Raw genomic sequence first — 27,645 nt, 5'->3', positions numbered from 1 at the left:
TGCGTTGCTGTGGCTCTGGCATAGGCCGGCGGCTACGGCTCCAATTAGACCCCTAGCCTGGGAACCTCCATATGCCTTGGGAGCGGCCTAAGAAATAGCAAAAAGACAAAAAAAAAAAAAAAGAGTTCTCATTTTCAGGAGGGGGCAGGTGGAAGGGAGGTAGGAATGGAGCTGTCGAGGGATAGAAAGTTTTGTTGTACATCTCTCCTCACAGGTGTTTTTAATTCCTTGAATTTCCTGGACATCGTTGCCTAAGAATCTTCTAGCGTCTCAGACCCCATGCAGGTATGACTCTTCTACCAGCATCAGTCTCTTCCAGCTCTACGGGGATGCCTGGCTCCGTGTTCCTGGGACAGAGCTGACTGGAAGGTTTTGAATTATCTGGTGAATCTGGATTTGGGGGCGTTTTTTGACGTTGTTTGGTAATTACAGGCCACCCACAGTACAGTGTACTCTGCAGAGCAAGCTCTGTCCCAATGGAGGCAGCACCTGCCAGTGGCGAGTGAGTTAGATGCTAGTCTCTGCTGCAGAAGGAGCTCAAGACGAGAGGAGGAGAGACACAAAAGGCCAATCCAGGAGCCTGGAACTGGCTTAGTCTGTCCGTCCGTGGGTTGGTCAAACAATCTGTCTGCCCTCAGTTTTTGTTGGTAAATAAATTGAGTTTTGGGAGGTCCCGTTGTGGCGCAGTGGAAAAGAATCTAGCTAGGAACCATGAGGTTGAGGGTTCGATCCTTGGCTTTGCTCACTGGCCTTGCCATGAGCTGTGGTGTAGGTTGCAGATGCAGCTGGGATCTGGCGTTGGTGTGGTTGTGGTGTAGGCCAATGGCTATAACTCCGATTCGACCCCTAGCCTGGGAACCTCCATATGCCATAGGTGCAGCCCTAAAAAGCAAAAAAAAAAAAGTTTTAGTCTTTTTTGTGTCTCACCAAGAACCTCAAATAATAACTGTAAAATAATAATCATAGTATTTGTTGGGGGCTTAACTTACCATGTGCCAGTGTTCCAGTTCCTCTTCGTTTAATAATTCATTTAATCCCGACAGTAACTTGATAAGACGGTGGTATCACTACCCGTGTTGCACAGAGACGTTAAATCACTTGCTCAAGGTCACACAGTGTCGTGAAGCCCGATTTGGAATCAGGCCCTTTGATTTCAAAGCCTGCTGCTTCATGTCCTGTAAAGACACTTTCTCAAAATTCAATTTTCTCTCCTCTCTAATTGTGATAACCTGTGGCTGCTCCAGAGTGTATTATTTACTGGCCCCCACCTGCTCCTCCCCCTGCTCCAGGCTCTCCCAAACATGCAGCCCTGGGGCCTTTTGTCTCTCTCTCTTTCCCATCTATTATCTAAAGAAATTCCTGGCTAGTATCTCTCCCCCCAACCCCATCTCTCATTTTATCCTTTTTTTTTTTTTTTTTTTGGCGTGTCTCATGTGAGGCCATGTGGGGATCAAGGAACAGAGCCCCTGGGCTGCTTCCATCCTCCGTTGCCACCTTGAGAGTTAAGGAAAAAACCCTCCGTCTTCTTGGCTGTAAGCAGGAGATGGTGTGTCGGCTCTCCTGAACCTGGACTCAGGCCCCCCTTTTGCTGCTCCTAAATCATGCTATCAAAAGTCATCAGGAGTTCCCGTTGTGGCGCAGTGGTTAACGAACCCGACTAGGAACCATGAGGTTGCGGGTTCAGTCCCTGCCCTTGCTCAGTGGGTTAAGGATCCGGCGTTGCCGTGAGCTGTGGTGTAGGTTGCAGACGCGGCTCAGATCCCGCGTTGCTGTGGCTCTGGCGTAGGCTGGTGGCTACAGCTCCGATGAGACCCCTAGCCTGGGAACCTCCATATGCTGCGGGAGCGGCCCAAGAAATAGCAACAACAACAACAACAACAACAAAAAAAGACAAAAAAAAAAGTCATCAGTTCCACTAACCAGGTTTCCTGGTGGCTCTGCCTCCGAGGTTAAGCATACGCTTAGCAAGGTGGCTTTCCCTTTTTCTGGGTATGGCTCAGACTCGCAGGCTGTTGTTGCAGCTCGCCTCAGGAATGTTTGCCTTTCCTTAATTTTAATAGGCAGCTGTGTTTATGCTTGTTCTTCAGTGTGCACGAAAGGAGTATGTGAATATGACTCTTCGCAGGACTTTTCCCCCAGAGGGAGAAAAAGAGTGCATTGTACTTTTCAAAACAGTACATTTTAACTGAGAAGGAAATGTAACTTCTAGAAGAAGTTTGGGGCAGGTTTTCGTCGTAGGCTTTATTTTCGTTTGTGTTATAAAGGAAATCTTAACTCCTTGTGCGAAGTGCCAAGCTGACAATTCCTGGAAGTGCCCATGTTCTATTTATGCTCAGCACCATAGCAGAGAAGGTGGCGACGCCGTTACCAAAATAATACTGCTGAGATGTGCTAAGTGGCAAACAAGAAGCTTGTGGGTTTATAACCTAAACGGAAGACTTGTAAAGCATCCCTCAGCCCCACCGTTTGTACATACGGTAAATGCGGCCGAGCGTGGGGGGCAGTTGTTCTGGAGCCACATCTGCAGGAACTTGCCCTCTTGTGAGGTCTGGGAGCGGGAGAGCTGGATGGGAGGTACCTTAGGGATGTGACAGATGAGGACATTGGAGGGATGCCATCAGTCAGACATTTCCCTGGCTCTTTGGTTCACGCAGTAGACCTCTCCCAAACACGCAAAAACAGACATTTCTCTAATGTCTACTGGGCTCTTCGTGATGTTGGAGGAATTGCTAGAATGTCAGGGCTCAGGAGGGGTGGGAATGAGGCGGCCCGGGGTCTCTGGGCTCTGATGACCATCGCCACCCCACTTCCTCCACTTTGTCTTCTCTCAGGGGTCAGCGCGTGGCTGGCCTGGGGCGAGTCCTGAGCCCTGAGGACACCAGAATCACCTGGAGTGGGGAAGGGACAGCTCCAAAAGGAAGAGGTGAATGATGATTAAGAAATGTCTGTTTTTCTGGCTTGCGGGGGGGCGGGGTGTCCTATGTTTTTCTAAATAAAATACCACCAGAACTCAAAAAAAAAAAAAAAAAGAAAAACCAAAAACCAAAACAAAACAAACAATAATAATAATAATAATAAAAAAGAAATGTCTGCTATACTGCATCACTTTCATTTTTTAAAAAAATAGTTCCACATTTGTGGGCTTGGAAAGAAATGAAAGTCCTTTAAGGAAGGAGAGTGTTCTACATCTTAATACAGCAGGGCCCAGGCTGAAGGCCAGAGGTGGTGGGAAGAGTATAGGAAAGCAGTCTTTAGGAGAAGAGAAATCTTCCCAAATCTTTTCAAAATCAGAAGATACTGGGGCAAAAAAAAAAAAAAAAAGGATTGAGAAAGTTGACGTCGTAGAGAGGATATTAGAAAGAGAATTTGGATCGAGTTCTAGCCTGCTTTAACCTGTAAACTTTATCCCCGTTGACCTCTGAGGTCCTGTTATTATCATGAGATAATTGCCCAGGGTCCCATGGCTCATGAGTCGCAGAGCTGAGGTTTGCACGCTGACACTCTGGTCCTCCAGTCTTACTTATCACTAGCCAGTCCTGTCTCTGATTCCAGTTCCTGATCCCGATTTGGAGTCAGGGCTTAGATTACCCGACCTGGGCTAGCCACAGCTGCTGTATTGCCTGACCCTTTCTTGCCTTGGGTCTCACCTGCTGCCACCATTTTCATTGCTTTTTTTTTTTAAATTTTTTAAAACAGTTTACCAGATGGAAGATTAAAGGACATACTAAGAAGATAAGAAATGTTTTCTAGGAAATGTGACCAGACAAAGATTTTAAATGAGATTTGACAGCAGTTTTTGTTCGTTGGGTCTTGAAATTTATCTCTTCCCTTTCAGTTTCTTTTTGTTCTTAATTAGTCATTTGATGGTGCCCTGGGCAGAGGTGCTTTTTCAGGTCTCTCCTATCTGTTTAAGCCCTTTTATTCCTTCCTGTGCCTGTCAGGATCCATTCTGGAGACAAAAACCACACTGTAATTTGAACAAGGAAAGTTTAATATAAGGAATTATTCGCCAGTAAAAAGTTAACAGTGGTTCACTGCTAATAGGGTCCGAGAGGTCTCGGAGGGAACGCAGAAATAGCAAATGGAAGAAGCTCCTTTTTCTGGGGCTGAAGGAGAGGACAGGATGAAGGCAGTGAGAGCTTGCGGGGGGGCCTCTCCCCGCCCTCAGAAGGCTGAGGATCAGACCTCAGTGGAGAAGAAGTGACTGCCACGTGACTCTGCAGCCTGCTGGTGGTCAGTGAACTTGCCAGAGGTTACGGGCTGGAACTGATCTGAAAGAGCAGCCTCCCAGGTTGAGAAACTCAGCAGAGAATGTGGGTGGACCAGAGGTGATCCTCAGAAAGCAGACTGTTGGGTGGTAGAGAAATTCCCTGGAGAGTGAGCACCATTGGGTTTCCCACATGCCACTGGCAGTAGCATGCTTTGGAGGGGATGACGCCTCCCAAACCAGCAGGAACAAGCCCCTTCCTCTTCCTGTGGCCTTGCGGTGTCCCTCCACTGCCCTCTATTGATGAAAACTAACACTGCACCATCTGACAAATGTTTGCAGGGTCCAGCCCCAGGATCCCAAAGCAGGACAAAGAGGGTGAATTTAGAGCTACGAACGAATAATGTTGCTAATTGGTGCACCTCCTCTGTAGAAGGAAGATAGTGTGTAATTCCCAAAGTAGTTCTTAGAACCTGATTTATTCATTCATTTGTTAGGCAGCATTTATTGAGTATCTTCCATTGCCGGCTGTTCTGCTAAGCCTTTGGGATTGGGATTGTCATTGTCTATTTTTTGCTTTGTCTCTGCACATAGAGTATGGTCTTCCCTAAGGCAGAGACTGTTTTTATCTCTGCACCTGCAGAAAGTATCTAGCATAATGCTAGATTCGTGTTAATCTTCACACGTTTGTTGAATGAAGAAATGACTGTGAAGATGGATATAAAGGCAGAGTCATCCTGAAAGAGCCTCGGTTGTAACTGGGGACAGGTGGAGGCAGGTACCTAAAGCATCATATGATATTCTTGTTAGTTTTTGTCGAGGAACAAGCGCCTTCAGAACTTAGTGTTTTGAAAGAATGGTCATGTATTTTCTTCATGAATGTGCAATGTGGTCTGGGCTCAGGAGGCACAGCTCATTTCTGTTCCACCCGGTGCCAGTTGGGGCGATTCGCCTGGGGCTGGAGGACCTGCTTCCCAAGTGGGTTGCCCATGCTTCTGGTAAATGGGTGCTGATGTTTTCTGTCCACGTAGGCCTTTCTCCGAGCGGCTGTGCTCTCCTCACGGGATGGTGGTGGTTCCCAAAGGCAGGAAGTAGAAGCTGCTGGTGTCTTAGGTCCCAGATCCGGACACCGGCGTGGTGTGAGTTTTCACTGTCTTCTGTCCCTTGAGCTGTCCAGGTTCAAAGACGGGAACTAGAGGCGTCACGGTTCCATCATCTGGGGGCCTTCGCGTGCTTAGCAGATGTGGTGGCTTAAAGTATGTCTATTTCTTTTGTTTTAAAATTATAGTTTATAATGTCATGTCAAGTGAAGTATGTATATTTCTTATCAAAAATGGGAGATTAGCTGCCGTATGTGAAAGTGACTTGTGAATTAATAACAAATGTTATTTAGTGTGGTTAATGTTTAACCAAAACATAGGTTTTTAAAAGTGAAAATAGCTTCTTTTCCCAAATATGAAAGCAATACATGTTTTTTTTTTTAAAAAAAAGACTCTAGAAAGATATCAAGAAAATGGAAATCACCCATAATCTTCTTGCCCAGAGATAACCACGGTTTATAATAAACGAGTAGTGAAACGCAGTGTGTGGGTTTTTACAGGAGGGAATTTTGTCTTACAGGCTCTCTCTTTTCTGAACTTGAGGCATTTCTAGACAGGTATTACTCACTTGATACTAGCACTTAAATCCATGTGATGCCAGATAAAGGATAAAATTCAGAAGATTATATGTGTGTGTGTGAAAATACATACCTTTCTTCAGAGAGGGAAACTTTCTGAATGAACTTGCAGGAGACTTGGCAAATTAGCATTCAGGCTGGTTGGTATTTCAGTTAGCAGAGAGTAGGGGTGGGGACATTGGACTTAGATGACCTTCTGTAGTGACTCTTAAGGAACTAGGAGTAGTAGTTTTCACTCTGCTGTTTAAAGTATTTTTCTGTTTGTCTTTCTGTGAGTATTCTATTTCAAAGTCTTTCATTAGATTTTTATATAACGTGATTCTTTTTCACAGTCTTCTGTTTGTATGCTTTTAAATATTAAGTTTCTAAATCTTTCTCTTTATTGTTTTCCCAAACTGTTAGACTACAGGTGATTAAGCCATTACCTGTGGCGTTTAAAGGTATATTTATATCCTTCACATTGACTCTATTTGTAAATAGGTGAGTGTGCTGGATTGTAGGTGAGACTTTTCCCCCTTGCATTTGGAAAAGTGTTCCTAATACCTTTTTCCCCCCATGAAATCAGAGTATATTTCAGAGAAACTGGTCAAACCTTTGGCAGAATAATCAAATCCCACCTCCTCACTCCTTATTACCAGGACGAACACCATAAACCGTTGTAGGAGGGGCTGTTTAAAGCAGAAGAAAAGAACAGGCTGAGCAACCTCAAACCTTCGCTTCCTGCATTATTTCAGCAAGCATTTGTTGACTGTCTACCATGTGCCAACAGTCAAACAGGTACAAAAACTAAGGTATAATCCCTGCCCTCAGGGTGCTCAAGTCAATGAGATGATGCATGGAACGCGCTTAGAACAGAGGCTGGCGTATGTTACACATTCAGGTGATGTTGGTCGAATGTTAGTTATTATCATCATTGGAGCAACTGAGGAGTCGTGACACAGAGATAGTGAAAGGGACCATGAAATTCCTACTTAGTCTGCGGTAAAAACAGACTTGGGGAAGGCTTTAAAGAGTGCGTGTGTGTCTTACTGTGCGGAGTGGTGAAGAGTGCGTAGGCGCTCACCCGGCAGGCCAAGGTGGGAGGGCATCCTAGGCAGAGGTAACAGGAGGTGCCATGGCCTAGAGGCCACGGCCGTGGTGTCCGGTGGGGAAGGGAGGGGTGGTGGCAGCAAGGCTGGGGCTTCAGGCCCAGGGCTGCTCTGCAGGGACCTTGTCAAGTCCAGCAGGGGGTGGAGCACAACTGATGAACTCTGAGAACGCGATCCGCGCGGACAGACTTGTGCTTGGGTCCCTTCGGTGGCTTTTGGTGGGGAAGCTGGTGGACATGAAGCCAAGAAGCCCAGTTAGAAAGCCGTTGGAATATTCCAGATGAAAACTTAGGAGGACAAGGCGCTGGCATTGAGGATAGAGAAAGGGGAAGTGGGCTCGAGAGAGACTGAGGGGCAAGGGTGAGTGCATGTGGGTGTCCTCAGTGGGGAATGTGGCCCCGAGTGGGGGAAGTTGGTTGGGAGGGGGCGTGTAAAAAAACCTTAGATACCTCGGTGGTTTGTGGTCTTTGAAAGGGCCGTAGTCATAACAGATAACGCAGTTATCCATGATATTAAAACTTCATGGGAGGTATACAAAATGCCTAATAAGGCTCCTTAGGGAGACGGGAGTGAAATGAAGGTTGTGGAGTCCTGGATTAGAAGGACTCGCTGCCGGGCTGGACGCTGAGCTGGGGGAAAAGGAGGATTCTGGGCTGACGCCCAGGTTTCAGGTGTGGACAGTTATCAACATTCTCCAGGACCAGGTACATCTGGGGTGTGGATGATGCACCGGTCAGGCTCATGGAATCTAAGCGAACAAGGACTCACATTTCTTGGGCACGTATCGTGAGCCAGCCCCTTCCGGTGCTTTGCATTCACTACCCATAGAGTGAGGCAGGTCCTGTGTTGCTCCCATTTTTCAGATGAGGAAGCCGAGACCCAGCCCAGGGCCACAGAGCATTTCCTTCAGTGAAGACGCTCCGTTAGCTCTCGGACACATGGTCTAGATTCAGATGGAGTCCTGCTTCTACCTTTATTTGCTGTGTGACCTCTGGGGCATTATTTTGTTTTTCAGTTGTTTCCTTTCCTCTAACTATAACTTCTTTGTGTGTAAATAGAGCTGCCTCTTGCTCTTCTCCAAGAGTAGTTGTTCAGATTAACATACGAACAAATCTGCTAAAGCATAAGGGGCTTTGGATGGGTGGAGGGTATTTTTCATGGTAGCTGATACCCCATGGTAAATGTCATCCTCTCCCCACCCAACCTCTCGCCTTTCCCTCTGTGTTAAAGCAGCCGGCTGGCAGGGGAGGGCAGGGACAGGATGAGACTCCCGCCACCGAGTTTGTTGCAAGGGCATCTGTGTTGTCTGATTCCTCCTCTTCCACACCCCCCCCCCCCCCCGCAAGATGACTCAGGAAGCTTTTATTTCCATGGGTTTTCAGGAGCCTCCTCCCATCCGAACACAGTGATTCACCCCTCCAGCTCTAGGCATTTGACTTCTGCCTCTTACAGCTGTTTATGCAAAGGTCATCAGTGACCTTGGGTTAAGTCAGTTGACGTTTTCAAGGTTGCCACTTGATGTCTTGGCAGCATCTGACCCTGGGGGCCATTCTTGCTCAGTCCTGAGGTTACCTTCTTCCTTGGTTGTGTTTTTCCTCCTGTCTCTCCATTTGCTATTTCTCAGCTGCCTAGTCTGCTTGCCTTTTCAATGCTCTTCTTCTGAGTTCTGTCAAATCCTTCTTCTTCTCTCGCTGGCATCATTCCTTTTGGGCCAAGCCTGTCTGTACCCCTGGCTTGATAACCACTTCAATGCAAACTGCTTCTAAAAATCTCTATCTCTAGCCCAGAGAGAGCTGCCTCAACATGGCCAAAATACAACCCGTCAACTCACACATCAAACCTCCCCCTCCGCCTCTGCCGTGATATTTATTTTCTCCAGTTCAAGCATATATTCCTATTTACTTCCTCCTGAAACAGTTTTTTGTTGTTATTATTGTTATCTTCAAGCGCTTAAATGAGACCCCCTCCTCCAGAAATCACCTCTTTCTTGAAGCTTTGTATGCTCCCCTCCATGGCTGGCTGAGAAACTCTTCTGTGTTTCCAAAGCACGGGGGGCACATTTCTGTTGTGACATATCCATAGCATGTTAGAATTTTTGTGCTCAAGCAGGCTAAGAGTTTGGTGAGGGCAGGAACTGAGTTTTTCATTCTTGTAGACTCAGAACCTAGCATGTTTACTGGATACCTAGTGAGGTCGGTAACTGCTAGTTGAATGAGTGAATCTGTGCTGGCCTTTTTGCTCCCCTTACCTTCCTCTTCATTTCCAAGCACCATGACTATTTATGATGGTTTGATAGAGTTGCCATAAAATGAAATAGCCAGACTAGGTGGCTTAAACAACAGAAATGTATTTTCCCAGGGTTCTACAGTCCGGAAGTCCAAGATCGAGTTGTCAGCAGGTTTGGTTTCTTCCGAGGCCCCCTTGGCTGGTAGATGCCCGCCCTCCTGCTTCCTCGGCACATGTCTGTGCATCCCCCCTGCCTCCCCATGTGCCTTAATTTCCTCCTTTTATAAGGATACCAGGCAGGTTGGATTAGGGCCAGGCTAATGGCTTCATTTTAACTTGATTACTTCTTTAAAGATGCCAAATACATCAGAGGTATTAGGGGTTAGGGCTTCAACATGTGAATTTTGGGGAGACATTGAGCCTAAAACACTATTAATGGTTAAAAAAAAATTATCCTATTTTTCAGCTTTTCCCAGATACCCAGCAGATGATAATTCTTTAGTTCTTGACTCTCCATGAAAGTGATTCCTTGGCATTTCTTTGTAGTTTCTCTTTAGTGTTTGCTGAATACCAGCCATTAGCCATTCATTTTTCCACACTTAAAATAGAGTTTGTTCTGGTCTCTGTGCAGCATAAATGCTTACCTGTCTGTCCGGGTATTAAATCATTTTATCAGCATTATTAGTAACTGTGGTAATGATGGAGTCTCACATGGGAGGGTGCTCCTTTACTTTCTTATTGCTGAAAAGTCCACTAGCGGAGGTGCAGGTTAAGTAGAGAGCTAAGTACAGCAGTCAGAACCCTTGAAGCCCCGCTCTGCCCAGGGCCAGATCATTTTACAGAGGAGGGGAATTTGAAGACTGAAGATTTGAAGTTTTTCAGGATTGACCCCTTTGAACTGATATTCCTAGGAATGCCCTACAAAGTAAAAGCAAAACGAAGGCGTTTCCATTGTGGTGCAGCGGAAATGAATCCAACTCGGAATAATGAGGTTCGATCCCTGGCCTCGCTTCGTGGGTTAAGGATCCGGCGTTGCCATGAGCTGTGGTGTTAAGTCGCAGACGCGGCTCGGTTCCTTTGTTGCTGTGGCTGTAGCTGTGGCTGTGGCTGGTAGCTGTAGCTTCTATTGGACCCCTAGCCTGGGAACCTCCATATGCCTTGAGTGTGGCCCTAAAAAGCAAAAAAAAAAAAAAAAAAAAAAAAAGCAAAATGAAAATCACCCCTTCCAACATGCACATGACCCAGGAGACTTCTAACTGCCTAACTGCCCTTGTCTGCCAAAAGAATAACTTTGTGCGCATAGCACGTAACCCTGGTTCTTTAATTCTGGGCTCCTCCATTAATCTGCACTGTTATGACGTTCAACTTTCTTAATCCATGGCCCACCCTCTGGGCTAGTCATATAGCTGCCCCTTCATTTTCCACAAATGCCCTAGACACGTGGCCTTTTGCTTTTTTATTTTAGCTCCCCCCCGCCCCAGGCCTCCGGGATCCTCCTGGCCCCAGCTCTCGCCTCTCTTGCTTGGGTTCCTCTCCCTTTGGGCTTCAGTCTCCTCCTTTCTATGGGCATCCTTCACCTTCTGTTCCTTTCTTCCTTCCTTGCCCCATGACCTTCTCCTTTGCGAAACAAGCTGAGCAGTTTCTGAGCTCATTTGGCCCCCTTGCCTTTGGGGTAAAGCTGGGCAAACTGCGGCCAAGCGCTTGTGAGCCAAACTCAGTCCACTGCCTGTTTTTAGGTGGCCTGTGAGCTAAGAATAGGTTTTTCACTTTTAAAGAATTGAGGCAAAACCAAAAGAAGCAGCTTTCATGACATGTGAAAATGGTATGCAATTCCGATTGAGTGTCTGTAAATAACGTGCTTGTTTCTGTGTAGTCGACGGCTATTTTCACACAGTGCCAGCGAGCCGAGGAGTTGCAGTAGAGACCCTGTGGCCCACGAAGCCTAAAAAACATTTACTCTTTGTGCCTTTGCCGAGAGCGTCTGCCCATTCTTCCTATAAAGAGTGGGAAAGGCCGGCGCATAGCTTCGCATGACAGGAATCAGCTTCGTTTGCCTTTCTTTTCGTGCTGCTTACCAGAGGGCTGGATTAGAGCTAATGCCTGGTTCTAAAGTTGTTTGGAGAGTCAGAACCAGAGAGGCCTTTCTTCAGCGCCGACCTTTCCTGGGAAAGTATGTCATTATCTTCGTCGTGTCTTTTGGCTAAAATTTTGCCGGAAGAGATGTGTCATACCAGGGCCGTTTCACCTTTTCTTTCATTGCTAAAATTGTACATAAGAGAAAAAAGGAATTAGGTAAACCAAACCGATAAAAGTCCTTTGTACTCTGCACATTCACAGGAGGATTTAATTTCAGCTTATTCTCTACACTCACTCATGGTTCAGTCTCAAGAGTTTCAAGTATTGGGTGATGAGATAATGTTCGCATTTAAGGACTAACCACAAAGAGAGTTGAGCAAGGTTTGCAAGCAGGAGCCTTTGCCTTTTGTTCCCATCCACTAGGTGTCTTGTGTATTTTTAAAAACAACCCCCTCCTCTGTCTTTGTTTTCCTCTCCTTTGAAGGCAGCTGCTTATCACCGAAACTCAAACCTCCTGACAGGTAGTGCCAACCAAGGTTAAGATTTTCTTCCCGGCGCCGAGATGGCCCTTGTGCTCCTTCTGTCTGTTGCTCAGAAGTGTGGCTGCTTGGGTTTCTCAACTCCCTAAGGCACGTGTTAGCAATACCTTTTGAGTGTTCGCAGAGCGCTCTGGGCTCCACAAGGTATCAAAAGGATTTCATAAATAGCAAGTCGAGCAAGGCATCTTTCGTCTAGACTGGCGGGGGGGTGACATGTGCGGGAAATTCTGAACCTTTAACAGCAGCCCGCAAAGAAATCCCGAAGGATGGCGTCCCCCCAGAGCCCGGGGCACGAAGGAGTGCTCTCAGCTGGGGGAGGTGGGGTGAGGGATGGGCGGGAGTAGAGAGCGCTTGGAGGGTGACCCTGAGTCTTAAGGAAGAGAAGTCCCTGGTTACTAGGGAAGAAGCCAGTCCAGACAGAGCAGGTGCTGGGTAGCTTATTCTCCAAGGTGTCCTCTCAGGGTGCCTCCTGGGACCGTTAAACCCATCCTGTTGCAAGTGGAATCCGTTTTTCTCGGCAAATCCAGCTCCTCCTGCCCTGGGTGTGCTCATCAGTTTTCCTTTCTGAGTCAGGTACTCGCTCTCCTCACCAGGTGGGTTCTTGAATGAGGGGCTTCTGTGAGGGGAAGGACCACGCATAGATTGCTGTTTGGCTCCAATGAAGAACTGGTGTATTTTTTTTTAAAAAAAAGAGAGACAGCTACGAGAGAGAAGATGAGCTGATGGATGCCGTGGCCACCTAGGCCCTGGATCTGAGCTTGACGGGGTAGCAGCGTGAACCTCAGGTGCCAGGGAGCTGGCCTGGGAGGGAGACAAACGTCCCTCCACCTCCCATCTCCCAGGGCCGACTTGCAGGTGTCCCCAGAGTGTAGTAGAGATGAGAGGCTTGCATTCCATTTCTCATCTTAACTGAGAAGGTCCTTTCTGAGTTGGCTTCTGGGTGGTGCTGCCAGGGCCTGATCGGCGGTAGACTTTCGGGGGGACGGAGGACCCCACCTTCAAGGTGTTGTCTCTGGTTTCCCTTGTGAGAGGGAAATAGCGCCCCCTGTTCCTTGACTCCTTTTCAGGATCTTCTTGCCTCGAACGTCTCAGTGCGTGCTTCACCCTGTCCCACCCTTCCTTCCACCCTGCAAAACAAGCAGACCAACCCCCCGCAACTCTTTTAGGTGCTGTGGTGTCGTGGCGAGTGTGGGAACACAGCTGCTGGCCTTTGGCATGAGTGATGGTTCTCTGCAAGGCCCTGAGAGCAGTGGCTCTGGACACATAGGCTCAAGTCACCCACCCCAGGCCACTGGTTTTCCTCGTTCTGGGCCATCCAGATTTGTTGAGCTCTGTTCTGATTCATTGCACGAATGGCTCCAATCATTTACATTGTTTTGTTCAACTCACTCAGGAAAGGAAAACACAGACATTTAAATTGTTTTAAAACTGTTCCACACCTGCTGTAGACTCCCAGAGCCACAGCCAAATGCACATTTCGGCTCCGAGGTTGCTGGCTTGCATGATGACCGTTCTTGCGGGCAGGAGAAGTGCAAACAGCCCAAGAATCTTGCTACCTTCAAAGGGGACACAAAGGCAGTTTCTCTTTAGAAAGTGAAGGGGAGCAGAATATGCCGCCCCAAAATGTGCCCCTTGGGCACGGAGTTGTTTTGAGTTGAAGGCTGTGAAGACCCAGCAGACACAAGAGCTTTTACTTCTCTTTAACTATCGGAGAGAATTCAGACAGGGGTCCTGGCCCAGAAAGAGGGCTATTATCGGGAGTTCCCCTCGTGGCCCAGTGGGTTAAGAACCCGACATAGGAATTCCTCTCATGGCTCGGGTTAATGAATCCAACTGGGAACCATGAGGTTGTAGGTTCGATTCCTGGCCTCGCTCAGTGGGTTAAGGATCCGGCGTTGCCATGAGCTGTGATGTAGGTCACAGAGACAGCTCGGATCTGGCATTGCTGTGGCTGTGGCGTAGGCTGGTAGCTACAGCTCCAATCAGACCCCTAGCCTGGGAACCTCCATATGCTGCGAATACAGCCCTAAAAAGACAAAAACAAAACAAAACGCAAAACAAAAAAAAAACCCGACATAGTGTCTGTGAGGATGCAGGTTCAATCCCTGGCCTGACTCAGTGTGTTAGGGATCTGGCTTTGCCCCAGAGCTATGGCATAGGTCACAGATGTGGCTCGGATCTGGTGTTGCTGCGGCTGTGGTGCAGGCCGGTGGCTGTAGCTCCACCTGACCCCTAGTCTGGGAACTTCCATATGCTGCAGATGCAGCCCTAAAGAAAAAAAGAAGACTATTCTTTTGATAAAGAAAAAAAAAAAAAAAGCTATTCCCGGAGATAAGGTTTTATCTGAATGACCTTATCTGTTTGGCAGGGCAAATACCTATTTACCAAACATCTGGTCTTCTTCTTGTCCTGTGAATTACTCTCCTCCCCTTTGAGGCCCCAGACCCCATCCCATTCCTCAGCTCAGGAGTGTATATAAGCCTCAATCTCCCTACTCACCCTTGGGTCTCTTATTTTTATGGGTTTCCTGTACATATGAAATTAAATTTTTCTCTTGCTAATCTGTCTTCAGTCCATCAAATTATTAGGCCAGCCAAAGAACCTAGAAAGAAAGAAGGAAGAATTTTTCCTCCCCTGCAAAGGAAAGCAGCTGCTGTAAGAAACGGGTGCCAGTTAGATACTGCTTTTTTTGCCCTCTTCAGGACCTTTTAATTTAAAGAACATTTGAAGCAACAAGGATTTATTGCACGTGGAACTATGTTCAATATCTTGTAAAAATCTTTAATAGAAAAAAATCTGAAGCTGTACCCTTGAAACTAACACAATGTGTAAATCAACTATAGTTTAATTAACAAAAGAACATTTGAGTAATTGAGAATATAGTCAAAAGAACTAGAAACCAGTTGATCTAGGCTCAGATGTTGCCTGTTTCCTTCTCATTCTGTGTCCTTAGACAAGATTTAAAAATTTTTTCTTATTATAGTGGATTTACAGTGTTCTGTCAATTTCTGCTGTACATCAAAGTGAGCCAGTTATACATATACATACTTTTTCTCATATTATCATCTATCATATTCTATCTAGGCAAGATTTAAAAAAAAAAACTTTTTACTTTGGAATAATTTAAGACAAGAATAGTATAAGCAATCCCAGGTACCCTTCTCTTAGTACCCCCCCACCCCCATGAAAATGTCGTATGTAACCATAGTCCATTGTCAAAACCAGGAAATTGTCATTGATTTAATACTCTTTTGTGTGTATGTGTGTGTGTGTGTCTTTTGTCCTTTTAGGGCCGCACCCGCGGCATATGGAGGTTCCCAGGCTGGGGGTCTAATCGGAGTTGTCGCTGCCAGCCTCCGCCACAGCCACAGCGACACCATGTCTGAGCCGTGTGTGCCATCTACACCACAGCTCATGACAACACTGGATCCTTAACCCGCTGAGTGAGGCCAGGGATCGAACCCGCAACCTCATGGTTCCCAGTCGGATTCGTTAACCACTGAGCCATGACAGGAACTCCTGACTTACTACTCTTAACTCAAACATAGACTTTATTGGGATAGTTTTCCCTTGTGCTCTGTGTATTGGTACAGCTCTATGAAACTCTGTTACATGTAGATTTGTGTATGCTTTTGATTTTTAATGCACACTTATCTTGAAATTATTTTGAGCCTTTGTGTGAATAATTAGTAGTAGCAAAATAGCAAAACTGGAAAAGATTAATCTGGAAATCACCATTTAATACTCTTCATTAAAAGATTTCTGGGTTCGGAAGTAGGTCAGCTTCTAATTCCAGCCGTCCACCTGGAGAAGAAAGGAGGGAGCCAAACCAAACACACTTGGTTTTCCCATAGTTCCAGCCCCAACCCTAGAACCCGCCCTTCTTTAGTCCGTGTCTACACCAACTTTTCCCCACCATGTCTCTCCGAGCAGGCATTCTAAAATAGTCCCCAAGTCTGTCTGTGGGTCTCCTTCCTGTGATGGAATTACTGCAGGAGCCTCCACACGGACTCTGTGTGCACACACACCATTTTCCACACAGCAGCCAGAACCAGCTTTTCAGAATACAGACCAGGAGTTCCCATTGCGGCTCAATGGAAACGACTCTGACCAGTATCCATGAGGACACAGGTTCAATCCCTGGCCTTGCTCGGTGGGTTAAAGATCCAACGTTGCCATGAGCTGTGGTGTAGGTTGCATGTGGTGTAGGATCCTGTGTTGCTGTGGCTGTGGTGTAGGCTGGCAGCTGCAGCTCTGATTCGACCCCTAGCCTGGGAACCTCCATATGCCATGGGTGCAGCCCTAAAAAAAAGGACCGAAAACCCCCTAAAAAACAAAAAAAGAAACCCAATTATGGTATTCCTCTGCATAAACCCTCTTCCAGTGGCCTCCCACGGCGTGGAGAGTCCAGTGCGTGCTCCTCAGCAGAGCCGCCAGGCCCGGTAATCCACTGCTCCCGCCACTTACGGGCTCCCTGTGCTGCAGTCATGCAGGCCTCCCGGGGTCTCTGCACTTGGCCTCTGTGGTCCTACTCGTGGCCTTTGTTCTGCTCTCCCCTCGGTCCGGTGTGCCCAGCATCTCGTTTTGCTCTGAAAACTAGTGCCTGGTGAACTAGATCCTTCTCAAGTCACTTTCTGTCATGTCATCCTGTTTTATTTCCTCCACAGCATCCAAAACGATCTGAAACTGATCTTTGCCCTTGATTGGACTTGTTTTTACTCGACCTGTGAGTTACCCTTCCTTTGACTGCACGATCTTTGAGAGGTAGGGTTGCCATAACTGGTTCACCCTGCACCCCAGAGCCTAGGACAGTGCCTGCAGCCTAGAGGGCATCGAGAATTATTTTTTGAGTAGATGCAGTAAAGCACCAGGTAATCGCAGAGGTTCTGGAAATTGGAAAAATCACTTAATAATTTGTTTATTAAATTTTCCTGTATCTGGGATCCCGAGGACATTATGATTCAATTCCTGTATCCTGCAGATTCCCCTTTACATGTCCATGTATTCATAACCGGTCTTTTTCTGAGGAAAGTTCATTTTAAATGGGAAAGATACGTCCTCAGTACCCTGGTGACAGGCTCCTGTGTGCCTGAACCCTCAGACAGACCACTTTAGTGCTTTGAAGTGGTCAAGGTCAAATACTTTCCCTTCCCTCATCAGCCAGGCTTTTGCCTTAGAGAAGAGCGTGGAGCAGGTTTTCATAAGAAGGTGCAAGAAACTTAGTATCATGTGGTTTGACATTTAGCCAAACCTGCTTTCATTATTTAGTTTTGGTCTAACACATCCCTTTTCTTTTGAATTTAACATTTAAATAATGGCTCCCAGAGGTGGAGGACAGGGAGCCGCTCAAGTTCTGACTTAAATGGGAAGAATACCATTTATGGCCTCCGTTTCATTTCGAAAATTCCTGTTTAAATTTCCTTTTATTGATTGTCAGAGCCACATAACCAAAATGTCACTCTCTTTACTTTTGATGGTGTTACCGGCCACTTGTGCCTTTTTAAAAGCAGGTTTAGAAATGTAGCACGGTGTAGGAATATGAAGACATATGTTTTTAGACATTTGCTATGCCATGTTAATGATTTACTGCTGCTGAAGGATTGGTTTCTATGTGAAGGAAATGCTTAGTCTTTCACTAAATATTCTTATGAGAGGGCCTCTTCTGCAATTAAATTCTGGAATTCTCTTTTGAAAACTGCATGCATCCATATAGCTTCCCGTGATGTAAATGTTGACATTTTTGGTCCCTTTTCTGGTGATTTTATTGTTGGTATTGCTAATAAATGCATTTTCAGGTAAGTATGTACTTATACATCTGGAAGGTGATGATTTTTCCCTTAAAAGCATCTTGCCATTTGCACATTGTTTATGCCCTTAGCTAATAGGGTGTTTTCTTTCTTTCTTTTCTTTCTTTCTTTCTTTCTTTCTTTCTTTCTTTCTTTCTTTCTTTCTTTCTTTCTTTCTTTCTTTCTTTCTTTCTTTCCTTCCTTCCTTCCTTCCTTCCTTCCTTCCTTCCTTCCTTCCTTCCTTCCTTCCTTCCTTCCTTCCTTCCTTCCTTCCTTCCTTCCTTCTTTTGTCTTTTTGTCTTTTCTAGGGCCTCACCCGCAGCATATGGAGGTTCCCAGGCTAGGGGTCCAATCAGAGCTGTAGCCGCCGGCCTACACCAGAGCCACAGCAGTGCCAGATCTGAGCCAAGTCTGCGACCTACACCACAGCTCATGGCAACGCCAGATCCTTAACCCACTGAACAAGGCCAGGGATCGAACCCACAACCTCATGGTGCCTAGTCGGATTCGTTAACCACTGAGCCACGACGGGAACTTCCTAGGGTGTTTTCTAGAGAAGTCATTTTCTTCTGTTGATATTTGTAAATGGTGCACTCAGGGTTGAGTGTGAATTCATACTCTGAAAAAATGTCAGTGATAGAATATGATTGGACACACTTCACTGTGGCAGTCTCTGTGAAGATGTGATGCTCTGAGCATTTACTACCAAAATTTGTTCCTTTCGTGTTGTCTCCTCCTCCCTCCTCGGGTCTTCTTAGTGGTTCTCTATTTTCTTGGAGAGCCAAACATGACTTGAAGGAGGTAGCCAGGGGCGAGAGGGAGGAGCCAGAGGGGTGTAAAAAGAGCAGGCTGCTTTCCCAGGGGCCTCTCACTTGCAGGGTCTGAAATGATTGCTTTTGGGGGGAAGTGATATTCATGCTGAGGGGAGTAGAAATGCTTGCCCCTTTTGAGGAGCTTTTGTTTTCATAATAGAACTCTTTGGTCCAAAGAAAAAGATGTTTTAAAGGAGAGGACCATTTGCAACTGAGTGTTTGCCATTCTGGTAGCATCCGACTGAGAATAAGTTTCAGAGATTCTCAGTCTTGCAGGCCATTGCTGCTTAGCAGTTGGATCTTTTTCTCTTGATGATAGAATGATACGTTTTATTTCTGTTTTAAGTCCCACTCATGCTTTTTAAGTAGTGTAATAAATTGTTTTCTTACCTGCAGGGTGACTGAGTGAAACTATGTATAATTGGCCCAATGGCATAATTCGGTGTTCTGTATAATCTGAATGTATGCTGTGGCTTTTGCACTGGATAACTTGCAGGCGACTTGTTTTGGTCTGCAACCTTATTAATAAGATTTATTCAGGGTGCTCAGTCAAAGTCACCTAATTTATCTCCTTCACGTCACACCCAAAGGATCATATCTCTGAGCAGAGCAGACGCTGGATATAGGACACACCTTGGGCTGTGTGTATCTGACATTTTAATAAACACTTTCGGGAGAGGCACTCCGCGAGTAGTGATTGTTGTTGTTGGGGCCACACCTGCAGCGTATGGAAGTTCCTGGGCTGGGTGTTGAATCGGAACCGCAGCTGCCCACAGCAACACAGCAACACAGGATCCGAGCTGCTGCTTCACCCTGCACCACATCTCATGGCAATGCCGGATCCTTAACCCACTGAGCGAGGCCAGAGTCAAACCCACTTCCTTGTGGATGCTAGTTGGGTTTGTTACCACTGAGCCACAGTGGGAACTCCTGTGATGATTTAAAAAAAAAAAAAAAATCTATTGCTGTATAACAAACTGTCACCAAACTTGGCAGATTCAGATGACTGTCTTATTTTTTGAGTGAGGGATTTAGGAAGGGCTCAGCCAGGTGCCTTTTCTCTGATCCGTATGCTGTTGGTTGAGATGGCTGGGGCCGGAGGGTCTGCTTCTAAGATGGCTTTTTCACTCATGTGTCTAGTGCCTGGGCTGGGGTGGCTGCCAGCGGATGCTGGCTCTTGGCAGGCGGTGTCCCTGGAGCTGCTGCTCTGAGCACGGCTACGTGGTTCTCCATGAGCTTGGGTTACTCACAACGTGGCAACTGGATTTTTAGAGGGAGCCTTCCCAAAAGGTGCGGGTGGAAACCTGAAGACGCCAGACTTCTGACACAGCCCCCTACGTCCCTGAATACCTCTTCCTCTGCGTTTGATAGGTCAAGCAAGTCACTAAGAGGAACCCAGACTCAAAGTGAGGGGATTATCCTCCCCCGTTTAACCAGGAGGAGAAACAAAGAATGTGAGGCCGTGTGTAATGGCCGATGATGGACTCACATCCGGGTAGCATTTGTTTCACAGAATTTATGCTTCTCCTGGGGGTTCAAGTGGCTTAAAGGACAAATACGAATAAATAGTTACACGTGCCAGGACCCTCCTTCGAAGTGGTGCTGTCTTCATGTAAACAGAGACTCTGATGTAAGTCATCCCAGCCGTTTAATGGATGTGAGCCCTCAAAGGGGCCTGGCGGTAATCTCACAATATCTAGAAAGGGGACAGTCCTCTGAGTCATTGTGCAAACTCGTTTGTCAAGAGAGTTCAAAGGCGCCGTAGATCTTACAGCTGGAAAGGACTCTGAGGCATTACATCATCGTTATCACCTTCCAGAGAGATTTATTGCGCTCCCCTGGGTGCCAGGCCCTGGGAATGCCGAGGAGAACATGACAGAATTCTTGCCCTTGAGACGTAGTTGAGAAAATAGGACTGAAGCATGAGAGATGAATAGAAACCCACAGAATACGGCTTAAGGGGCACGTACAAGTACAGGTGATGTGTGTGCAAGAAGGCGCAAAGGTGTAAGGAGATGGACTCCCAGGGTTTTGTTTTGTGAAAACAGAATCCAGGGTGTTGGCCGTTTCCTCCAAGTCCCTATGTGACCTGGGTCCCTGCTTCCTCTTCTCTCCTTTTCTGCCTCCCTGGTCCTCACTCAGTGGCCTGGCCTCCTCCCTTGAATATACAGACATCTCAGGACCTCTGTATTTGCTCCCGTTTCTGTCTGGGATGCTGTTTCCCCAGGTACTCTTGTGGCTTCTTTTCTCACTGCAGTCAGATCTCTGGTCACATGGGCCCTCCTCCAACCTCCCCTGACCCCACCTTGTCCACTTCCTGTCCTTTATCACTGCTGATCTCTGTGAAGCCAGGGCCATTGTTTGTCTGCTTATTGTTGTGTTCTCAATGCCAACAAGAGTCCCTGGTAAATAGCTGGTGCCCAGTAAAAAAGCGGTTGAATGAATAAATGAGGAAGCGAATGCAGACCCTTGAAACGGGAAGCATTTAGCAAAAAGTGGAGCATGGATGATGATGCAGGCTGCCTGCAAGGTGGAGTGAAAGAGAAATGAACGTGAACTTGATACTTTCATAGATCATCTGTTTCAATACCCTGACGCCAGAGGTCCTCATTTATAACCTGGGATCCTACAAACCACCCTCTTCTTAGCCGGGAGTGATAGGCACTAAATTCGGGCTTGACACGGGTGGGGTTCGCTTGGACTGGAGTGGCTAGGTCGCACGCTGGTCTCCTGTTTAGAACGTGCCATTCCTGAAACCTGCGCTGTGCTATTCCACTTCCTTGTCTTGACTCCTGTTCGTTTTTCTACCTGGAATATCCTGTCTTTTGTCTTGATCTATTGAAATTCCATATGAATGATCCATTTTCTCCATCGTACTTAATATTTATATGATTTGATTATCACATAAGGACATTCTGCTTCGCCTGGAAGTATTTGTGTACATACATTTCTTTTATTTGAATATAAATTCTTAGAGGGCAGAGCCTGTGTCTCGTTCTTTATGTATCCATAGGGTACCTAAGAGATTCTTAATAAAAATGTGTTACATTTATTTGACTGTGAGAAATCAGAGTGCTTCTGCTTCTAATGTAAAATGAATACATATTCCTAGATATCAGAAGAAGCAAGGCTAAATTAAATTCCCAGGGACATGAAACAATGATGAGGTATCTTCCGCCGTGGGTTTTTTCAGGTTGATTTGGTCTGTTTAGCTTTCCCAGACTGCATTCATGATTGGCAGTGGGCCTGTGGAATCAACAGCTTTCACATTTTATTTCGGTTATCTCTCGATGCATAACATACTACCCTAAAATGTAGTGGCTTAAAACACTAACAGTTTATTATTTCTCACAATTTCGTGGGTTGGCCGGGCTTGGCTGAGTGGTTGTTTTGCTCCACGTGGTATTAGCCGGTGTCGTCATGAGAGCACATGCTTTCGGTTTTTCAGAGCTTGGCTGGTACCGGAATGTCCAGAGCAGCTGCACTCACAGGGCTCGTGTGTCTCTATGTGGGAGCACCTTTGTTCTCCTCTGTAAGGCCTTCTTTCCTCTGGGGTCTGGACCAGCCTCCGCAGAGCATGGCGGTGGGATTCCAGGCATGCGCAGATGGAGGCTGCCCCTTCTCTTGAGGCCCAGACCTGGAGCTGGCACAGCATCACTTCTGCCACATTTTGTTGCTCCAAGTGCATTGCAGGCCAGCCCACATTCAGAGAGCGGGGAAGTCAGCTTCACCTCTTGGTGGGTTAGGGAGCACGCACGTTTCGGGATGGGAGGAATTATGAATGGCGGTGTTTACAGACAGTATACACCAGCATGCTTAGATGCTCATTGCCTTTTCTTTTTGTCTTTTTAAGCCCACACCTGTGGTGTATGGAGGTTCCCAGGCTGGGGGTCGAATCGGAGCTGCCACTGCCGACCTACACCACAGCCACAGCCACATCAGATCCGAGCCGCGTCTGTGACCTATGATGCAGCTTGCCACAACCCTGGACCCTTAACCCACTGAGCGAGGCCAGGCATCGAACCTGCATCCTGATGGACGCTGTGTCAGGGCCTTAACCTGCTGAGCACAGTGGGAATTCCCTCATTATCTTTTCGATGAAAAGGAGAGTATTATTAGTAAAGTCCCAGGCCTTTGCGTGTTATTTGATCTCTGGTTTTGAGTTGTGAGTTGTTTCTAGGGAGAGGTGCTGTGAACGTTTTGGGGCCTAAGTGAGGAGCAGCCGAAGATGGTCACTGACCGTGCTGCCCTTGTTTTGCTCTCTGTTGGACGTTTACATAGTAAGTTTTCCCTTGCTTTGAGCGGAGATTGGAATCAGAAGCCAAACGATCTGGACTCTTCTCTGGTTCTCTGTGTAGCCTGGGGCAAGTGACTCTAGCAGCAGGGCAGGTGAGCCATGAGGTAGAAGGAAGCAAGCCTGTCGCTCTGGGCTGCTATTATCCTGCTGACAGTGGCAGAGGGAAGCTTGAATTCCTCAGCTGCTGTTTGGCCTCCATCTTCCGTGTCCTAAATGGTTTCTCTGATTCTGTTTTTGCCTCCTATAATTCATTTCCCACAGAGCAGCCAGAGATCTTTAAAAAATGTAAATGGGATCGTGTTATTCTCCAGCTTAAAATACCTGGGTGGATTCCCGTTGTACTTGGCATAAAATACAGACTCATCAGAAACTGGCTCCCGTCCCCATCTCTTCAGCTCCTCCCACTCTTCTTTTCTTTTCTTTTCCTTTCCTTTCCTGTTGTTTGTTCGTTTGTTTTTGGCTGAGCTCACAGCACGTGGAAGTTCCTGGGCCAGGGATCAAACCTCCACCACAGCAGTGACCCGAGCCACTGCTGAGCCAGATCCTTAGCCCACTGCACCACAAGGGAAGTCCTCCTGCCTGCTTTATGTTTCAGTTCTATTTTGTTTTGTTCTGTTGCTGGGCTCCCTCAGGTTCATCCCGCCAGCTTCATCCCATCTTAGGGCCTTTGTACTTGCTGTGCCCTCTCTCTGGAACACTCCTCCTTCGATTCCTGTGCGGCTGGCTTTTCATCTAAGGCCCCGTCCAGATGACCTCAGAAAGACCTCTCCTCGCTCCCAGACACAGTCGTGCACCCGCCACGCTCTTCTCCCTCAACAGTTTCCCTCTTCTTTCCAGCACTGAAGCTCCCTGTTTCCCACTATTCTCATGTATAAGATGAGGGTGATTATAACAGAACATATTTCATAGAGTTGTTATGAAGATTAAATTAGTTGATATTTAGAAGAGTGTCTGGCACACGATATGCTCTCGAATGTGAGCTGCGTTGTTAGATCTTTCTACCTGAAGTTGTCCTGCTCGTGTATTTGCTTGTGTGTTGTCTTTCATCCACCACGGGCTTGTCAGCTCTTTGCAAGCAGGGTCTGCTTTTGCCTGTCTTGTTCCTGTCCCCTCTGTATTCCCCTTGCGTTGGCGTGTACAGTAGATGTTTAACACGTACTTGGAAAATGAATAAACGAAAGGCAGAAAGGTCCTCCTGAAGAGGACAGTAAAATCCGCAGTAACGTGAAAGTAAAGCTTGAGAAAGTCAAGTGGATTGTAAGGGATTATTGTTCACAATGAGAGTAAGATTTTTTTTTGTCTTAATTGAAATTTTTTTTAATAAAAGCTTAGTTGATTTACAATATGGTGCTAATTTTTGCTGTACGGTGAAGTGAGTCAGTCATACACATGTATGCATTTTTAAAAAATGTTCTTTTCCTCTGTGGTTTATTCCAGGAGGTTGGATATCGTTCCCTGTACTATAGAGTGGAACCTCACTGCTTATCCATTCTAAATGTAATAGTTTGCATCTACGGCCCCCAAATCCCAGTCCATTCCTCTCCGTCGCCCCTCCCCCTTGGAGGCGACAAGTCTGTTCTCTGTGTCCGTGAATCTGTTTCTGTTTAGCAGGTAGGTTCATCTGGGCCATGTTTTAGATTCGGCATATGAGTGATATCATGCAGTATTGGCCTTTCTCTTTCTGACTTACTTCACTTAGTATGATAATCTCTGGTTGCATCCACGTTGCTGCAAATGGCATTATTTCATTCTTTCTTATGGCGGAATAATATGTCATGGTCTATATGTACCACATCCTCTTAATCCATTCATCTTTTGATGGACATTTAGGTTGTTTCCAAGTCTTGGCTGCTGTGAGTGGGGCCGCTGTGAACATAGGAGTGCGTGTATCGCTTTGGATTGTTTTGTCTGGGTATGTGTCCAGGTGTGGGATTGCTGGCTCATATGGTAATTCTAGTTTTAGTTTTCTGAGCAACTTCCATACTGTTTTCATAGGGGTTGCGTCAACTTACATTCCCGCACCAGTGTAGGGGGGTTCTCTTTTCCCCACACCCTCTTCAGCATTTGTTATTTATAGACTTTTCAATGACAGCCATTCTACCTCATTGTACTAAGTGCGTTTTTTTTTTTTTTTCTTTTTGCCATTTCTTGGGCCACTCCTGCAGCATATGGAGGTTCCCAGGCTAGGGGTTGAATCAGAGCTGTAGCCACCGGCCTACACCACAGCCACAGCAATGCGGGATCCGAGCCTCGTCTGCCACCTACACCACAGCTCACAGCAATGCCGGATTGTTAACCCACTGAGCAAGGGTAGGGATCGAACCTGCAACCTCATCGTTCCTAGTCGGATTTGTTAACCACTGCGCCATGACGGGAACTCCCTAAGTGCGATTTTTGATCCAGAAGAATTGTGTTCTAGGACACTGAAAGAACTTGGGCATAATTAATTATTGCTTTATTTTTATGGTATTTTGAAGCGTGGAAAAGTGTCAAGATTATGAAAGTAACTAAATTCAGTCCTGGGAGTTCCTATTTGTGGCTCAGTGGTAATGAACCCAGTGAGTGTCCACGAGGACTTGGGTTCGATCTCTGGCCTTGCTCAGCGGGTTAAGGATCTGGCATTGCTATGAGCTGGGGTGCAGGCTGCAGATGAGGCTTGGATTCCGAGTTGCTGTGGCTGTGGTGTAGGCCAGCGGCTGCAGCTCTTATTCGACCCCCTAGCCTGGGAACCTCCATATGCTGCAGGTAGGGTCCTAAAAAGACAAAAAAAAAAAAAAAGCAATCTTTATTTTCAGTAGTGAGGAATTTGGGTTTGAAAACCATTGATTGAGAGGGAGCTTTATGCTACTTGTGGGCAGAGTTCTAGAATGGATGATTAAAAGGATGGTTTGTGAATGCTTAGAACAGTGTTGTTTGGTAGGAAATTGGGGCACCCTTAGAGAAAAGAGGCTTGGCAAAATCAATTGTTTTTTTTTTCAGGTCACCACGTAGTTTGGTGGCTGAATTGAGGCAAGAATAAACACCCCCTGAATCTGTTCCCGCAGGGTTTTCAAACTGGGATTTTAGAGTTCTTCCATTTCTATATGCAATAAAATCTTTTTTAATATATTTTTATTTTGAGGCTACATTGGAAAATAAAGCCACTTTTGCAGAGAGTTTCTCAATTGGGAAACACTGACCCCTGGAAGTTCGAGGATGTGGTCTCAGGGGTCGTGAGATTTGACTCCCCTCCCCACTCCTTTGAAAGCGGCCAAGACACTTGGCACTGTGATGTTTGCCAGCTTTCCTGGGTACCCAAACAGCGCCTGTGGCCCGTCTAAGGAAACAGCACGTTCTTCCATCAGCCCTGTGGTGTCCTGTACAGCAGCGTTCAGCGATCGTGGCTGTTGCACAGTGCGAAGGTGACTGCTCCACACCCATGTGTCCCACGGCGGGAAATGCAGCCCGGATTTCAAAGACTTAGTAGTACCCCAAACGTGAACTATTTGCGATTGTTTACTTTGAGCATCTCTTGAAGTGGTAATATTTTTGGTCTAATCTAAAATGTATTATTGAAATTAATTTCACCTCATTTTTCTTTTTAAAAATGTGGCTGCTGGGTCACTAGAAAATTTAAACTTCTGTATGCGGCTTGCGTTATTGGACAGCGCTGCCTTAGAACCCGGCTCCTCTCTCAGGAAGAAGTGGTGAGGCAGTGGGGGCACGTCCGTGTGCAGGCGAGGTGACAGGACAGCTCCCCAACCGTTGGGCTGGTTCTCATTCATTGAAGAGATTCTCCGTGTTGCGTGTCTCTCAGAAGGTGGAAAGAAGACAAATGGATAGAAACGTTAGGTGCATATAAGAAAGACCTTTCTTTTTTCTTTTTTTGTCTTTTTGCCATTTCTTGGGCCGCTCCTTTGGCATATGGAGGTTCCCAGGCTAGGGGTCCAATCGGAGCTGTAGCCGCCGGCCTACACCACAGCCACAGCAACACGGGATCTGAGCTGCGTCTACAACCTACACCACAGCTCATGGCAACACCGGATCCTTAACCCACTGAGCAAGGCCAGGGATCGAACCCAAAACCTCAAGGTTCCTAGTTGGATTCATTAAGCACTGCGCCATGACGGGAACTCCAAAGACCTTTCTAAAACAGTTGTCCGAGTAGGTGTGGGCTCCTTCTAGAGCCAGGGCAGGCATCTCTTATCATTATGCTTTATTCAAGCAGAGGCTAGATAGCTGCTTAATAGGTCATTTAGAGAGAGCTCAGGGGGTTCAAGTGAATTCCCCTTCCAGTCCTGAGATTCTGATCCTGAAATGAAATCCGGCCGAGGGCTGGCTGTGTAGAAGTTTGACATGGATGGAGTCTGTGGGCAGGAGAAGAAACAGAGTTTCCTTCCCTCTTTGTGTCCTTTTCCTTTAAACTTTCATGTGACTGTTTTTTGAGGAGCTTGGCATTCTTGGTTACAGAAAAACGTTTGCTTCTCTAAGCCCAGTGAATCTGCTGAGCACTGCGTCAGTCAGGCGTCTGCTTGCCAACAAGTCAAGCAAGCAAACGAAACCCACCAAGCTGACAAGGGCAGAGTAAGGAGAGGCGTTTTACTCTTATCGCAAGAAGTCCGGAGGTCAGCTGCTTCTGGCTTAAAGGCATCAGGGCACGTCTCTGTGCTTGGCTTTTCTTCTCCTCGTGGTTGGCACGGTGGCTGCAGCTCCCAACACTGCTTGTGTAGGGCCAGGAGATAGGGAAAGGGGCAGCTCCCCCTGCATGTGCCACTTCTCTCTGGAAAAGCAGTAGATGCCCCGGCAGTCGCCAGCACACTTCCGCTTTTGTTTCGTGGGCTGAAACGTTCATAGGGCTTCTCCTTGTTGCAAGTGAAGGTTTGTTCTTTCAGCCTCTGGGCTGGAGACAGTGCAGGAGAGGGAGGTTGGGAAGGGCGATCATGGGAGCTCAGAGAGC

The 27,645-nt window shown here is 46.7% G+C and overlaps 1 protein-coding gene across 5 annotated transcripts in view; it reads left to right on the top strand.

Annotated features, from left to right (window-relative positions):
• Window positions 1–27,645, top strand: part of CRADD (CASP2 and RIPK1 domain containing adaptor with death domain) — a 177,335-nt gene that overhangs the window by 10,145 nt on the left and 139,545 nt on the right. Inside the window, exon 3 of one of the 5 annotated variants that reach the window (XM_047788285.1) lies at window positions 215–285. The exons of 3 other annotated variants lie outside the window; for them this stretch is intronic. In XM_047788285.1, coding sequence (XP_047644241.1) covers window positions 215–255 — 41 coding nt within the window. In that variant the 3' untranslated portion in view covers window positions 256–285. Of the gene's footprint in view, window positions 1–214; window positions 286–16,481; window positions 16,541–27,645 lie in introns of those variants that run through there. One more of the 5 variants, XM_047788287.1, reaches the window with a different exon arrangement.

The sequence above is a fragment of the Phacochoerus africanus genome, chromosome 7 (genome assembly GCF_016906955.1).
Source record: "Phacochoerus africanus isolate WHEZ1 chromosome 7, ROS_Pafr_v1, whole genome shotgun sequence".
Classification (NCBI taxonomy): domain Eukaryota; kingdom Metazoa; phylum Chordata; class Mammalia; order Artiodactyla; family Suidae; genus Phacochoerus; species Phacochoerus africanus.
This window is presented reverse-complemented; position numbering and strand designations above follow the sequence as displayed.